The sequence below is a fragment of the Nelumbo lutea genome, chromosome 1 (assembly GCF_056320005.1).
Source record: "Nelumbo lutea isolate HS-2025 chromosome 1, American lotus-T2T, whole genome shotgun sequence".
NCBI classification, from domain to species: domain Eukaryota; kingdom Viridiplantae; phylum Streptophyta; class Magnoliopsida; order Proteales; family Nelumbonaceae; genus Nelumbo; species Nelumbo lutea.
Window position 1 is genome coordinate 161,611,331 of NC_142684.1, and position 16,070 is coordinate 161,627,400.

A 16,070-nucleotide genomic window follows, 5' to 3' on the forward strand; every position below is an offset into this window, starting at 1 on the left:
ATTAATGGATTTCTCTGGTTGTGCTTACTTTGGATGGATTTATCAAGTTGATGTAGTTTGAGGTGCTAAATATTGTGGAAATAAGTGGATGAATGTTGGTAATTGTTCACAGAGAAAGCCTCCGAATGTTAGTGTTTCTGGAAGAAACTTTTTTTTTAAAAGGAAAAATAAAAGCTTGGAACGATCAACATTGGGAGATGAGATATTTAGATGGTATGTATTTCAAGGAAGGTTGAAAGGAGGAGGATTAGTTTTTGAGATTGAATGTTGAATGTCAAGGATTTCGGTTGGGTTTCAGAACCATCAATGTAAGGGAAAGTATTGGCATTTGGGGGAGATTTGATTTCTGTAGCTGAGTAGGGGATCATTTGATTTGGGAGGATTTTTGGACATACATAGATTTGGATGATGGGACGGGGGGGGGGGGAGCTGATCTGTATTTTGGTTTTTTGTTTTCATTTTCTTTGTTTCTTGGGTGATCACTCATCACCATTTTGTTTTGTTTCTTTTATCTTGATTTGTTTTCTTTTTTTTTATTTATTACAAAAAAAAAGAACTACTGCCTGGTTCTTCTGGGAGTACATCGACTTTTTTCAGAAGGTTTCTATTACTACCTTTTAAAATTTAAAAAATTCCCATATACAGAATTTCGTTGGAGAGTTCTAATTGGTTCTTCATAGCTGGCCCCTATAGCTGGGACAAGGCTTAGATGATGATGATGATGAGTTCTAGTAGTTCTTGTGTGGATGTCTGACAGTTGATTACAACTACAGGTAAAGCAGGCTGTTCTTGGGAATCATGGTGTAGATGCTCAGTTCATGGGGGTCAATTTCCTGGAGTCTTTGGTATATGTCAAATTGTAAACTTATTGGTTCTTCATTTGAGTCACTTCCTGTGATTGGATTTTGCGTCTTGCTGTACTGAAGTTTTAAAGTTAATATTCTTTTCAGGTGTCAGAATTTTCACCCTCTACTTCATCCGCCATGGGCCTTCCTAGAGAGTTTCATGAACAATGCCGAATTACGCTAGAGCGGGACTATCTAAAGGTTGTGGTCATTGCAATGTATATGTTTCTTTTTGTTATGTTGTGTCTGTGCTAGCACTTACGAAGGAAGTTCTTTGTATGTGAATTTGCCTTCTTTTGTTTCCAGAAATTCTACTGCTGGGCACAAGATGCTACTTTGAGTGTCACAAACAAAGTAGTAGAGTGTGATTCCACTGCCATAGAAGTCAAAGTTTGTGCTGCTGCACTGCGCCTCATGTTTCAGATCATGAATTGGGAGTTCCAATGCAACAAAAGTGCTCTTGATCTTGCCAAGAAGGATTTAAACATGTTTTCTTCTGGAGTTCGGAATGATACTGTAATGCTTAAGAAGTCTGAGTGTGTGCTGGTGCAGGTAACAATTAAACCACATTTATATCTGAAAATTCACCTTTCTTTGTAATGTAATTTGTTTCTTTCCTCCTCTTATTTTGCTTGCAGCCTGGTCCTGCATGGCATGATGTATTGATTTCAAGTGGTCATATTGGTTGGCTTCTGGGCTTATATGGGACTCTGCGACAAAAATTTTCGTATGATAGTTACTGGCTTGACTCTCCAATAGCAGTTTCTGCTCGACAGCTTATAGTGCAACTTTGCTCCTTGACAGGGACTGTATTTCCTTCTGGTAATTTTTAATTGCTTAATCTTTCATGTTAAGTAAAATACCTGATGCTTATTTTGAGTGCATCCTATCTTGGTACATCATCACAAAATATAGTTCTATAGAGGTGCGGTAGTTGTTGCTCTCTAAGATTCGTGAAAACATATTTTTAATACATTTCTGAGACTTTTATACTCTACATTATCCTCATGTATTCAATTAGATCATGCCAATCTACATTCTCCTAATACATCTAGTTGGATTTTCTACAACAAATTCTCCAATTTGCTCTTTATGAGTCATTCATAAATCATAACATTGATGAAAAATACTTTCATATACAACTCAGCCATGTACAACCAGGATTTGTTTAAGGGCTCTTTAGTAATATTAGAGGCGTAAGCGTAACTTAATAGTAACATTGGGTAAGATCAGCAGAGAATGATCTTACATAGGATTGATTGGGGGACTTTAATAGTAACATTGGGTAACATCTTTCTGTCTCCTTTTCCTTATCTAATAACATGTGCTAATTTCTAGTTGGTATGAGTCTATAACAGCCAGGCTTGTTTGTAAGATTGTTCTCTTCTGATCATTACAACTTAAGGAACCTGCTGTATCACCAGTCTGTAAAGATGTCAACTTGAGGACAGTGGTTCTGTTTGACATGATTCAGTGGTTTTCAAGTTTTTTTTTTTTTTTTTTCAAAAGATAAAAAAAAGCATAATCTGTGGTTTTTTGAATGGCGTGATTACTGGCACTATTGATGGAGATTGGATTTAGTACTATTGGATTCATATCACTTTTGTAATTCAAGAAAACTGTTCTTATGCAGTTTGGTGAAAGATTGCAGCCTTTGTGAATATTTTTTCATTTCATATTTACCACCCCACTTAGAATTTTTTTTTGAGGTGTTTCTTTTTTCATTTCCATACCAACTGTCTTCTATGGTTTTGATGTGGACATGGGTCATTGACACCAAAAACTGTTTATAAAGTGGTTATGTTTGGAACTTAAGTGATATGTTTGCTTAGGTGATTATGTTTGTTGCTACTGGCTTCACTTTCTTTGGTTGTTAAGATTTGTGTGAGTGCTGATAGTGTTAGCTTTGATAGCCCTTCCTTATAAATGAAACCAACTAAGCATGAAGTTAGGTATCTTCTTTGCAGTATATCGAATCCCCACAATAGTTGAAACAAGGCTGGTTCAATTAGGATTCAAGCAAATTTAGTATTTCAACTAGATGTGTTGAATTCAAACCAAACTAGTTAGATCAATCTATGTCTGAACTGGTCTGGATGTCTTTTAGTTCAGAACATATCTGGTGGGGGCTCAATTAGGGCTTCAAGAAGTGTTCTAGAAACCCTAATTCAATCCAATGTGAATGCGAGAGGGCTAAAGGCAGGCCATTCCCAGTTCGGCTAGGACTCTTCTGGTAGCAAAGTGTCCCATTGAACTAGTACTCTACTAGTCTAAATTCTAACAAGCCATGGCCTCCTAATTTAACAATAGATCTAAGTAAGAAGAGTCTGTGAGGTGTGGGATCCACTGGAGGTATGTAATCAAGTGAAACACAAAGGATGGAGGTGGAGGTTGATGTGAGGAAAGTTGGGAAGCTACAGGAGAGGATGAATGTGTTATACACGAGCCTAGTAGGGAGAATAGTTGGAGAAGAGATGGAGATCAAGAAAGTTGAAGCCTAAGTGGTTTTAGAATGGGAAAAGACAAGGTTTTGGGAGTGAGGAAACTGAGTGGGAGGTTGTTACTCTTTATGTTTCACAGCAGGCAAGTGGTGGAGGGGGAGGGGGTATATCAGACGAAGAATAGGTGAAAGGTATATCAGAGTTTGCTAAGGGGGTGAATCCACAAGAGTTCAATTCAACCTTAATCATGGCTTGGAGGTTTCAGATCCGAGCCAATACTCTTGTCTGGCAATGGTGCAGTGCTAGGAGCGTAACAGTGTTAGTGGAAGAGGAAGGCAGAGAAATAAAATGATTGAAGATAGGGAGGAAGCAAACTTTTTCAAGTTGGAGCTATCAAGGACGATAGGAATTATGGAGAAAGACGAGGCTGGTTCGAGAGATTTAGAAACCATCACCTGCCTGAATACCGAGAAAAGGAAGGAAGCTGCCACAACCACTGCTAGGCATTGTACTTTGAATCCTACGTCGCCTTTGTCCAGTCCTCTTCCTTAAATGTATGAAGTGCTGATGTCCTCAACAAAACCACAGCTGTTGGAAGGATCTGTAGATTCGGTGACCGACCAAGATGATGTAAAGTACATGAAGGGGTCTGACACCGAGCATCTAGAGATATAGATATGCACCCCTATGACTAATAGGCCCTTGGCTGAGAAGATGATGGGGGAGAGCCTCTTGGTGGAACACCACAGGTGCTGGAATAGTGGTAAGGGGGTTGGTAGTAGGAAGAGGAAGGTTGTGGAGGAGGCAGAAAGGGGAGGAAATAATGTATAATAGGAAAAGGAAAAGAAAATTAGGGGTTATTGACAGAGGAATGGTAGGGGAGAAGGGAGGAGAGGAGGAGCACAGGAAAGGGAGTTCGGAGGAACAGAAGGGGGAAAAAGAGGTAGCAGTGAAAGGATGAGAAGTGGTACAAGGGGTTTTGGAAGGGCTGCACAAGAGTGGTTTTGAAATCAGCACTTTGGTTGAGAAGGAGGTGACAATGGGTAAATCTTTGGGATTTGTTTTTGGGAGGGGAAGATTTTGCAAGGAGGGCTTTTGAACAGTTCGAGAATGCTAGGAGGGAAGAGAAGAATATGAGAGAGGAAAGTCATTTAAGAAGCAGAGGTTGGGACTTGGGATAAAGAAGGGGGAGAGGAGGAGGTTTTGGGAGAAGATATGTCAGGAGTAGGAGTTTCATCTTGTATTAGGGGTTAGGGAGGGGATTAAGGATGAGGATTTGAGTTGGAGTGTTAGAGGTCTGAGGAAAAAGAAGAATAGTGGTCAGGGGCTTAACCGGGTGTTACTGTTAGACAGTTTTGTATGCCCTTATCTTCAATCAAGATGATGTACTTTATGGATTTTTTGTAAATGAATAAAAGTGCATATTTGATTCATGTTCCCTTGGTATGTTTCTGTGTAATACCCTTAAACTGGACACTTAATGAGACTCGTGTTAGTTTAGAATGTTCACTGCCAGTGGGTCGGTCTGGGGAGACCTATCCTGACAAGGCTGACACTGTGGTGCCACCAAGTCAGTTGGGGTGGCGTGTCTCAACTACCGGGGTGAGACCCTAGGCACATACAGTGTAGGATTAATTGAATCATTGAACTGGACCAGATTTTCAGTATTGCCATGGACCTTGGAGATTGATGGGTAAAATTGAAAAGTTACGCCCGACCCCTAGACTCGATTATGATACTGCACTAGGTGTCGGATTGGGCCGTCTTTGATGTACCAATCAGTGAGATCCCTAGTGGGGGTCAAAACCTGGGTATGTTGGGACAGTTTGAGAATTCATCTGAGTGGGTGATCATAGTGACAGGATCAGCCCCTTTGTCGGACAAAGGTAATGATCGGGGATGCACTCTCACTGATGGAAACCAAGACTGCCGGTTGCCGATTTCAATCGTTGAGATTTGTTTTGCAAAATATATTTTATATGAGATATAAAAGTATATATATTATGGTTTCGAAATGATTTGCAAAAGGTTTTAATTCCCGGGATCCATATAAGCAGAGAGCGCAACACTGTTCTTTGCAGCCGAGGGAGAGGTCCTCTCTTGTCGAGTAGTGTGTGATCATTATGGGCTGAGAGGTTAAGTGTATGACCATTGAGGATAATACCTGATGGGCTAATATTGCATCTGCCCACAGTCCCTGGGTGTTACAAGGTGGCTTGGCCCAGGGACCACTTAGGGTAAGTGTTGGGCCCATAGAGCCCATTTGATGGGTTTCAGGGGGTGCACTGTCCATAACAGTGTATTCGGCCAGGCCTTGTAGCAAAGGCTGGGCCGAACCCATGTGACTGATGTGTAGATCAATGTTTGGGTCCCACGCCATACAAGGAAGCCCAACTGGGCAGCTGTTTGGAAGGCTAATTGAATACATAACCTTAAATGGGCTTTAAGCCCATTTCGAACTTGGCTAATTTGATTAGACACTTAAAGGGTGGATTCTGAGATGGATCAACTGATAGGATTGGGCCCAGACCCTATCCACTTAGAGAGTCTAAGATCTAAATGAGATTTAGATCTGGAAGCCTCTTAATTAGATTAGGAGATGGCTGATCTAATCTATAGATAAGATAAGGGTTATCCCTTATCACTTAAAGGGACTTCTAATCCAAATATGATTTGGGTTAGCAGCTTCTAATGGGATTAGGAGCTGATCCCTTTGAGATTATAAAATGAGGAGGGGGTGGCAACCTTTAGACATGCAAAAGCAATCCACATTCTTGTCTTCAGAGCTGAAATCACAAGAAGAGAGAATTCTGCACCCTGCAAATACTCTCTTGCCGCTTCCTTCCTGCAGTTGCCGCCTCCAGCAGTTCGATGTCCAGTTCTTGGGAGAAATCAAGATCTGATCTTGATACCAATCTTTTGAAAGATTGGTTGGAGTTGTATTCACAAGCCACCCAGTTGATTGTTGTGAAGGGTCAAGTTCTTTTGGAAGAACACTGCTGATTCTGCTCTACCCTACACTGTGCCATATTCAGTGGGAGCAGATTTTGGATCCTTCCTTGGGCGTGAACACCTCCATTGGGAGATACTGCTTCTTTGTATTAGGTATTATCCCTCCCTACTCCTTTTGGTTCAGATCTGGTTCAGTTTATGGTTCAAGAATGATCATTGAAAATATGATTTTCTAAATAGGGAATTCGATTCCCAGTTGAAGGAAGAGAAAAATTTTTGAAATTCGCCCCCTTATTCCGCAATCTTTGGGCGTCCATGTGATGGATAACCTATCACTTCAGTTACAGACCAGGCAGTTCTTTTACAGGAAACAAACCTGGAGCCAATCAACATGTACCACCTGAAGGATGAGTTTTAGGGGGGGGGTGGGCACTGGAGAGTGGTTGGAAGTGGATGCTGAGATTCTTTCACGGTATGTTGTTTCAAACCTATTGAGGCGCTAGTGGCTTTAGTTGGGCATTTTGTCTCAGATTGGATTCTGGTGTTTCCATAGTTTGAACAGATTAGCATATGAAATTTGGGGGAGATCTTGTGGAATGTGTTTGTTTTTCAGATTTGTAACAGTCTCTAGTTTGTTTGTGTTCGTCTCTAGTTGTTTTGTATCGTTGAGGTGCTTTCTTGTCACCTCCTACATTGTAACCTTTTTCTTTTTAATAAAATTTCTTTTTTTTACTCTTAAAAAAAGTGGTCCACTGGAGGTAGGAAACTGCTAAACTGTATTGGGTTCCTTCTCAAGGAGAATTCAGCCCCAGCAATTGGGCCTACTTTAGGTCCGGTCCAAATGAGCTTTAAATGACTAGGCTTTGCCACCCTCAGAGCCTAATCTAGTTGGTCCATCCTGAAACATCCATAAGGTTTATTGGGCCTAAATAGGTACTTGCAACATGATCCCTCTGCCTTCAATACCCAACATTGGGAACTGGGGGACCTATTCCCCTTAGAGATAAAAACCAATATCCATGAGCTTTAAATGACTAGGCTTTACCACCCTCAGAGCCTAATCTAGTTGGTCCATCCTGAAACATATCCATCAGGTTTATTTGGCCTAAATAGGTACTTGCAACATGATCCCTCTGCCTTCAATATGGGAACTGGGGGGCTTATTCCCCCTAGAGATAAAAACCAATATTATGTCTTCTTCCATGATGGAACAGTGAGAAATTGGTTTTGCAAATCCCTTTATGAAAATAAACTATATTTTTAATATAATATTTTTGAGAAAACTATTTAATATAATATTAATTTGCAAAGGCAATCTCAAAACTTCTTTGATATCCACTGCCTGCAGTTTTAGGAATCCATCGGAGAAGACATTACCGGGGTATTCCCTCTGTCTAATAGAATGGAAGATCTTATCACAATGATCACTTGCCGTGATCCTATTCTTATATGCTCCAACTTACCCAGGTATTAACACTAGAAGGGCTTCATTGATTGCCATATCAAAAACAGACAAGTCTGAAACCTGGTAGAGTACCACTGTAAATCTGAGGATCATATGCATCAATCCAGATGCTCCACCAATCATAAAGTCCAACAGTCATTTGAAATTGGTCTAGTTCAGTGTTCCGAAACACCCATGTTTGTGTCTTGAATCATCACTCTAACAGTAGAGACTGGCTACCCCTTCTCGTAAGGTAGCACTTACATGTCAACCTTTTCTGTTTGAATTGCCCATGCTTAGACACTGGTTGAGAACAATTTAGTCTACACACTGATTATCATATTCCTCAAATGCAGAGCAAGGGTACATATTAAAAAAAAATGCAGAACAATTGCTATTACAGAAACACACCCATTGACACGTGATTGTATATGAAATTGGTATTTTATTCATGATAAAAGCAGTATACATGTCATTATTGGATCTTGAGGGCATGCACTGTCTAACAACTCCTGTCCTTGATATTTTGTGTCCCATGCTGTTGGAATCTGGACCTACTTGTTGGCATTTCTTGTTTCACTGCTGGCTGGCAAATTCATTTTTTTGACAGTGTGGCCGGCCAGAAATAAGAGGAAGAGAAGAGAAGAGAAGAAGAAAAGAGAAGGGAGAAGAGAAAAGGGATTGGCAATGTAACAGTACTGGCGGCGCCACTTTTATTGTAATATATATAGGGCGGCAGAAATAACAAGGGATAAGACCCTTGTGCCCCTGCTATAAGTGAGTACAATAACAAACATAACAGAAGTAAAAAAATAGAAATAAGAAACACTTTAACTAGCCAAACAGACCCTAACACCAACAACTAAATTATTTTAACAGTCCCCCTCATGATGAAGACCTTTGGTGAAGATATCTGCAAGTTGTTCTTCTGAGCTGACATATGGAGTACACACTTCTCCATTTACTAGTTCCTCTCTAATAAAATGCTTGTCCACTTAAATGTGTTTCGTCCTATCATGCAGGACTGGATTAGCAACAATATTGATGGCAACTTTATTGTCATAGTAGAGTGACATAGGATTGTTCACTGCAAAACCCAGTTCACCTAAGAGATTTCTTATCCACATGATTTCAGCAACCCCATGAGACATCGCTCTATACTCTGCTTCAGCACTAGATCTAGCCACCACACTTCGTTTTTTACTTCTCCATGTGACCAGGTTTCCTCCTACAAAGGCACAATACCCATTGGTGGACTTTCGGTCATTGACTGCTTCTGCCCAATTTGCATCAGTATATACTTCCACTTTTAAGTGACCATGTTTCTGGAACAACAAACCAGCTCTGGGAAACTTCTTGAGGTATCTCAGGATCCTCTTTGCAGCTTCAAAGTGAGTTGTCCTTGGATTGTGCATGAATTGACTAAGGACACCACCTGCATAAGCAATATCAGGCTTGGTCATAGACAAATACAAAAGTCTCCCTACGAGTCTCTGGAACTTCTTCACATCTTGCAAAAACTCTCCTTGATCGTCTCCTAGATGATGATTAGATTCAATTGGTGAGTCAATTGGTTTTACCCCCAACTTGCCTGTATCTTCTAGTAAATCTAATATATATTTCCGTTAGGAAATAAAGATGCCCTTGTGAGAGCGGGCAACTTCAATTCCAAGGAAATAAGGTAAGGGGCCTAGATCTTTCACCTCAAATTAAGTGGCTAATAATTTTTTTAGTCTCCGTATTTCAGCCTCCCAATCTCCTGTGATTACTATGTCATCCACATACACAATAAGAGCTGCAAATTTTCCTTCACCTCTTTTCACAAATATAGTGTGACCTGACTGGCATTGTTTGAACCCCATCTGTTGAACTGCTAAATGAAACTTGCTAAACCAAGCCCGATGTGATTGTTTCAACCCATGTAAAGATTTTTTTAACCTGCACACCTTTTGTTCACTGCCTTTGGCACAAAATCCTGGAGGTTGGGTCATGTACACTTCCTCTTCCAAGTCACCATTCAAGAAAGCATTTTTGATGTCCAATTGGTGAAGTTCCCAGTCAAGATTTGCTGCCAATGAAAGAAGGATCCTGATAAAGTTCATATTGGCTACTGGAGCAAAAGTCTTTGCATAGTCCACTCCATATACCTGTGTAAAGCCTCTTGCTACCAGTCTAGCCTTGTACCTTTCAACAGTTCCATCAGCCTTGTGTTTCACTGTGAACACCCATTTGCAACCCACTGGTTCCTTCTCTTTAGGAAGGTCCACCAATTCCCAAGTGCCATTTTTGTGTAAAGCATCAATTTCTTCCTGCATTCCATCTGTCCATTTAGGTTTAGACAATGCTTCTACCACATTCTTAGGAACAGGGACACTGCCCACAGAAGAGAGGAATGCATGGAATGAAGGTGAAACATGACCATAAGACACAAAATTAGAATAGGACGATTAGTGGTACAAGACCTAACACCCTTTCTCTTAGCAATAGGAATATCAAGATCATTGATGATAGGTGAATCAACATTTAAAGGAATAGACATATCAGTAGAAGCAAGTGTACCTGGCTGATGAGACAGATATGCCTTTGGTGAATCCGATGATGTTGGTTGCATAGTGTCAGGTTCCATGGCGATTGAACTCTGCTGGCTTTTATGGCGACGATGAAAAACTCAAAATGGAGGAGGATTGGGTAAATGAGGTAGTTGAGTTTGAGTCGCCTGTTTCTCCTCAATCCTACTCTCCCCCTAAGGAGAAACCAGGAAAAAAGGTTGATTCTCAAAGAAGGATACATCAATGGAGACATAATACTTGCGAGAGGTAGGATCATAGCAGCGATACCGCTTTCGAGATAAAGGGTAACCAAGAAAAACATAGGGAATAGCCCGAGGGTCAAGCTTACCTCGAGTAGGGGACATGTTATGGACAAAGCAGAGACACCCAAAAAACACGCATCGACATCGTGGCTCTGCTTTGAATAGGTGGACTTCGCTTGTTCCCATATCTCATAAGCAGTTTCAGCCCACATATGTCTTCCTTACCTGTGGCAGCATGGAAACCAAGAGCCAAGGCATCACCATACTATTCTCTTGGTTCCACCTATCATATTCAACACTTTCGTACTTTGGTTCCTTACTCTCCCATTGATGTATCCTATTTTCCCCCTAGCAGTAATGTAGAGTTTTATTCCCCTAGACCACTTAAGGTAGTTCAGACCATCAAAGGGAATAACAGCCATGGGGAAACTCATATCCATTTCCCCACTCACTCCATTGTGTCTCCCTGAAATCTCTGAAGTAGTAGAATTCTCAGACGACATGGTCAAAACAGGCAATCAGTCCCAAACACCAGACTTATTACCCCTCCTTACTCCACAATAAAAAATGCTCAACTCAGTCCACATCCACACACTTGGGTTTGAAAACAGTGTGAGCACAAATAGTACCAATTTCAGGACAAAAAAAGGCAATATTCGACAGATTTCAAACCTGTACGGTTTAACAGTCCCAACCTACCAGCTTTCTAGAATGTTGAAGAACATTAATCAGCAGGAGAGATCCTTAACACTTATAATCAAGCCAAATAATTGAGATAACAGGTCAACCTTGACCTATAGTCGCCTTAACACAGGAACAAGATCATACGATCCCAAAAAATAGAGGTACAATGATCTGATAGCATTCAACAACCCAGATTCATTTGGTTTTTTCACTTGGTACACGACCAAGGAGGGTAAGGAAGAGAAAAAAGGAAGGACTGTACCAGTTGTAGATGTGTTTTGCTCAGTCCAGATTCAGATCTCTATTCCGCCCAGATTCAGCAAGTTGGAAGAGTGAAGTCTGTTCGATCAGTGAAGTTTGTTCGACCTGTTCTCTCAGTCAGTATTCTCGCTCTGATACCGTCTTGACAGTGTGGCCGATCAGAAATTAGAGGAAGGGAAGGGAAGAGAAGAGAAGAAGAAGAGAGAAGGGAGAAGAGAAGAAGAAGAGAGAAGGGAGAAGAGAAGAGAAGGGATTGGCAATGTAACGGTACTGGCGGCGCCAACTTTTTTTATAATATATATAGGGCGGTAGAAATAAGAAGGGAAAAAACCCTTGTGCGCACTTATAAGTGAGTACAATAACAGACATAACAGAAGTAAAAAAATAGAAATAAAAGATGCTTTAACTAGCCAAATAGATCCTAACACCAACAACTAAATTATTTCAACACATTTCAACATGCAGATAATTTTTCTAGGACAATCATAAGCAACTGCTGTTTGGTGTAATGTGAAGAGGATTTTCAATGCAAAACTGATACAGTGCAGTCAAATACTGAAGGCAACCACAAGGATTGGTGGAATATGGAGAGGGATTTAGGGAACAAAGGGATGATGAACTAATTCACATAGCCTTGAACTAGAATCTTCTATGTCTTACCTTGGAACTCTAATTTATTATTGGAGTCACATTAATTGTTGAAAGATGTCACAACTTTGAGATTATTGATGGAGTCACACCCCCAGGCAGAAAATGGTAAACAAATCAAATTTTGTTTACTCAATCCACTCTTTTATTTTTGAAAAGAAACTAGTATACAAACATATACTCAAAACTTTCTTTCTAGAGAAGAAAATTGGCATTAAAAGTTCACTGCTTAGAAAACTTCAAAACAACTCTATACATTTCTTAGCACCTAAGTGGTAAGCACTTACACAATCTCCCTCTAGTTAAATGCTGTCATTTTCTATTTCTTCGTTCAATTCTGAGAAACCCATGTTGCTAATGCTAAGAAGCCAAGAAAAAAGGTGTATTGACATTTCAAATGATGATTTTGTGGTTTGTGTGTTTGCTGGTCATGTACCATCTATATTTTGACTTCTGGATACTCGTTATGGATGTGGGTTTGGATATGGATGAAAGTTGTTGGACAGTTTTTGTATGCCCTTAGCTTCAATCAGATTGATGTAATTTATGAGTTTATTGTAAATAAATAAAAGTGCATATTTGATTCATGTTCCCTTGGTATGTTTCTGTGTAATACCCTTAAACTGGACACTTAATGAGGCTTGTGTTAGTTTAGAATGTTCACAACCAGTGGGTCGGTCTGGGGAGACCTATCCTGATAAGGCTGACACTGTTGTGCCACCAAGTCGGTTGGGGTGGCCTGTCTCAACTACCCGGGTCAGACCCTAGGCACATACAGTCTTGGATTAATTGAATCTTTGAACTGGACCAGATTTTCAGTTTTGCCCTAGACCTTGGAGATTGATGGGCAAAACTGGAAAGTTACACCCGACCCCTAGACTCGATTATGATACTGCACTAGGTGTCGGATTGGGCCGTCTTTGATGTACCAATCAGTGAGATCCCTAGTGGGGGTCAAAACCTGGGTATGTTGGGACAGTTTGAGAATTCATCTGAGTGGGTGATCATAGTGACAGGATCAGCCCCTTTGTCGGACAAAGGTAATGATCGGGGATGCACTCTCACTGATGGAAACCAAGACTGCCGGCTGCCGATTTCAATCGTTGAGATTTGTTTTGCAAAATATATTTTATATGAGATATAAAAGTATATATATTATGGTTTCGAAATGATTTGCAAAAGGTTTTAATTCCCGGGATCCATATAAGCAGAGAGCGCAACACTGTTCTTTGCAGCCGAGGGAGAGGTCCTCTCTTGTCGAGTAGTGTGTGATCATTATGGGCTGAGAGGTTAAGTGTATGACCATTGAGGATAATACCTGATGGGCTAATATTGCATCTGCCCACAGTCCCTGGGTGTTACAAGGTGGCTTGGCCCAGGGACCACTTAGGGTAAGTGTTGGGCCCATAGAGCCCATTTGATGGGTTTCAGGGGGTGCACTGTCCATAACAGTGTATTCGGCCAGGCCTTGTAGCAAAGGCTGGGCCGAACCCATGTGACTGATGTGTAGATCAATGTTTGGGTCCCACGCCATACAAGGAAGCCCAACTGGGCAGCTGTTTGGAAGGCTAATTGAATACATAACCTTAAATGGGCCTTAAGCCCATTTCGAACTTGGCTAATTTGATTAGACACTTAAGGGGTGGATTCTGAGATGGATCAACTGATAGGATTGGGCCCAGACCCTATCCACTTAGAGAGTCTAAGATCTAAATGAGATTTAGATCTGGAAGCCTCTTAATTAGATTAGGAGATGGCTGATCTAATCTGTAGATAAGATAAGGGTTATCCCTTATCACCTGAATAGAGGTCCGATCCAAATATTTGGATCAATTGCTCCTAATTGGATTAGGAACTGATCTTTTAGGATTACAAAAGGAGGGGGCGGCAACCTTTAGAGACATTCACATTCTCTTCAGAGCTGAAATCACTAAGGAAAGATTTTTGCAATCCCTGCAAAGATCTTTCTTGCCGCCTCCTTCCTGCAGCCGCTAGTCATTCAGTTTGATCTCTAGTTACGGGAGAAGTCAAGATTCGATCTTGACATCAGTTCTTGGAGAAAGAATTGATAAGAAGCTGTGCTCACGTGCCATTCTGCTATTTCTCGCGAAGGACAGGGTTTTTGGAGAAGAACGCTGCTGATTCTGCTCCATCCTACACTATGCCATCTTCAGTGGGAGCAGTTTTTGGATCCTTCCTTGGGCGTGAACACCTTCGTTGGGAGATACTTTTTCTCCGTATCAGGTATAATTTTCTTGTACTCTATTTGGTTCAGATCTGGTTCAGTTTATGGTTCAAGATTGATCATTGAAAAAATGATTTTTTAAATAGGGAATGCGATTCCCAGTTGAAAGGGAGAGGAAAATTTTTGAAATTCTCCCTTTATTCCGCAAGATTTGGGCATCCATACGATGGATATGGATGAAAGTATGAGTCTGGATATAGACCTAGTTATGAACTTTGGCCTGATTATGGGCTTCGAGAAGACTGAACCCATTGAGATGCCCCAATAATGATTTGCTTGATGGCACATTTAGGGCTGATTTGGGAATTTGAAACCCATTATTGCTGGTAGCTAATGTGCTGGTATGCTCTTGCATAACTGCAACATCAATAAATTCTTTGCCATCAATAATGTCATTTAATAAAGTTAGTGCTCTTTTTTCTTCATTGCTTACATAATTAATGGTTTGCAGGAAAAATAAAAAATTCCATGATATTGATAAATGCAATGCCTTAATGCCTTTTAATTAGAACTTGATGGTCAAACACATTAAATGTTTAATAAAATTTTTTATTGTATAAAAGCTAGCTAAGTTACATGTTGGAATTCTCTTTTCTTGACATGTATTAGTTGATTGGCTATTAGTTCCATATTTCTATTCAATGTAGACAATGGATTAATCCGGGTTCAAATGCCATCTGGAATTTGTAGACAATGGGCAAACACAACAGCATCACCTGGTTCAAATGCTGTCTGGAATTATCCAATGGATTGATCCTCCTGATGCTATTTCAAGTGCGATTGAATGTGGAAAAAGTGAAAGGTTGTTACCATAAATTACATTTTATTTGTAGTTTATTTAATGTTCAATCGTTTTCTTCTAACATTGTCTGATTTGGTTCTAGTGAGCTTCTTGATGGTTGCCGGGTATTACTCTCTATAGCAACTTTGACTACTCCTATGATTTTTCACCAGCTTCTGAAATCTATAAGGTCAGTGGGAATACTCTGCAGTAGTATTTAAATTCTCTCCATCTATTATTCATTATTTTATTAAATTGGTATTTGAATGTTGCAATGAGACCTATCAAAAAATGTCATAGTTAATCAGCTTTTTTAGTTTTTCTTAGCATTTGACCTGTAACATTGTCATCTAATATGGGGTTATGGACTACTGCAATATTAATGAAAAAGTAGAATTTAGTTTGCATCTTTTCAATTGGTTTTCTTGCCCATAACAAAAGCTTATTTATGTGTTATGAATGGTATTTTTTCACTTCCACACAGTTGACTTTTTGTCTGAATATTCAGCACTTTTGGTACCCTTAGCCTGTTATCTGCGTTGATGTGTGAAGTTGTGAAAGCCTGTTTAGCTAATAACAATGAGGAGGAAACTTGGAGTTGGTATGCAAGGGACATCTTGTTGGATACATGGGCTGCCATTCTTGAGGTAATTTTTTATTTAATATGTAGACATTTCCCCCTTTGCTATTCTTGCTTTTAATGTTTCTCCTATTTATTTTTTAAATAGTGAATTTGGCATTAGGGATCATTTTGTATAGTTTTACTTCAGTTTCTCTTGATGTATCATGAATAAAATCTCTTTCTTGTTTTTTAGATAAGCAGCAGTAATTGATAATTTCAACCAATCAGAAAAAAAGTTCTTTATTATATTATTTATAATAAGAATAATCTACTACTGTACAATATTTTATCATGCATGGTGGAAAAACAACAGAAAGGCTAAAACCTTATCTTCC

The 16,070-nt window shown here is 39.9% G+C and overlaps 1 protein-coding gene across 4 annotated transcripts in view; it reads left to right on the forward strand.

Moving 5' to 3' along the window:
- The window catches only part of LOC148878782 (exportin-4 protein), a 156,895-nt gene that overhangs the window by 47,446 nt on the left and 93,379 nt on the right, over positions 1-16,070 (forward strand). For all 4 annotated transcript variants that reach the window (XM_088960143.1, XM_088960146.1, XM_088960144.1 and 1 more), the window contains exons 6-12: positions 774-845; positions 951-1,046; positions 1,152-1,397; positions 1,484-1,667; positions 15,023-15,134; positions 15,217-15,303; positions 15,622-15,760. In XM_088960143.1, the coding sequence (XP_088816269.1) occupies positions 774-845; positions 951-1,046; positions 1,152-1,397; positions 1,484-1,667; positions 15,023-15,134; positions 15,217-15,303; positions 15,622-15,760 (936 nt within the window). The remainder of the gene's footprint in view (positions 1-773; positions 846-950; positions 1,047-1,151; positions 1,398-1,483; positions 1,668-15,022; positions 15,135-15,216; positions 15,304-15,621; positions 15,761-16,070) is intronic.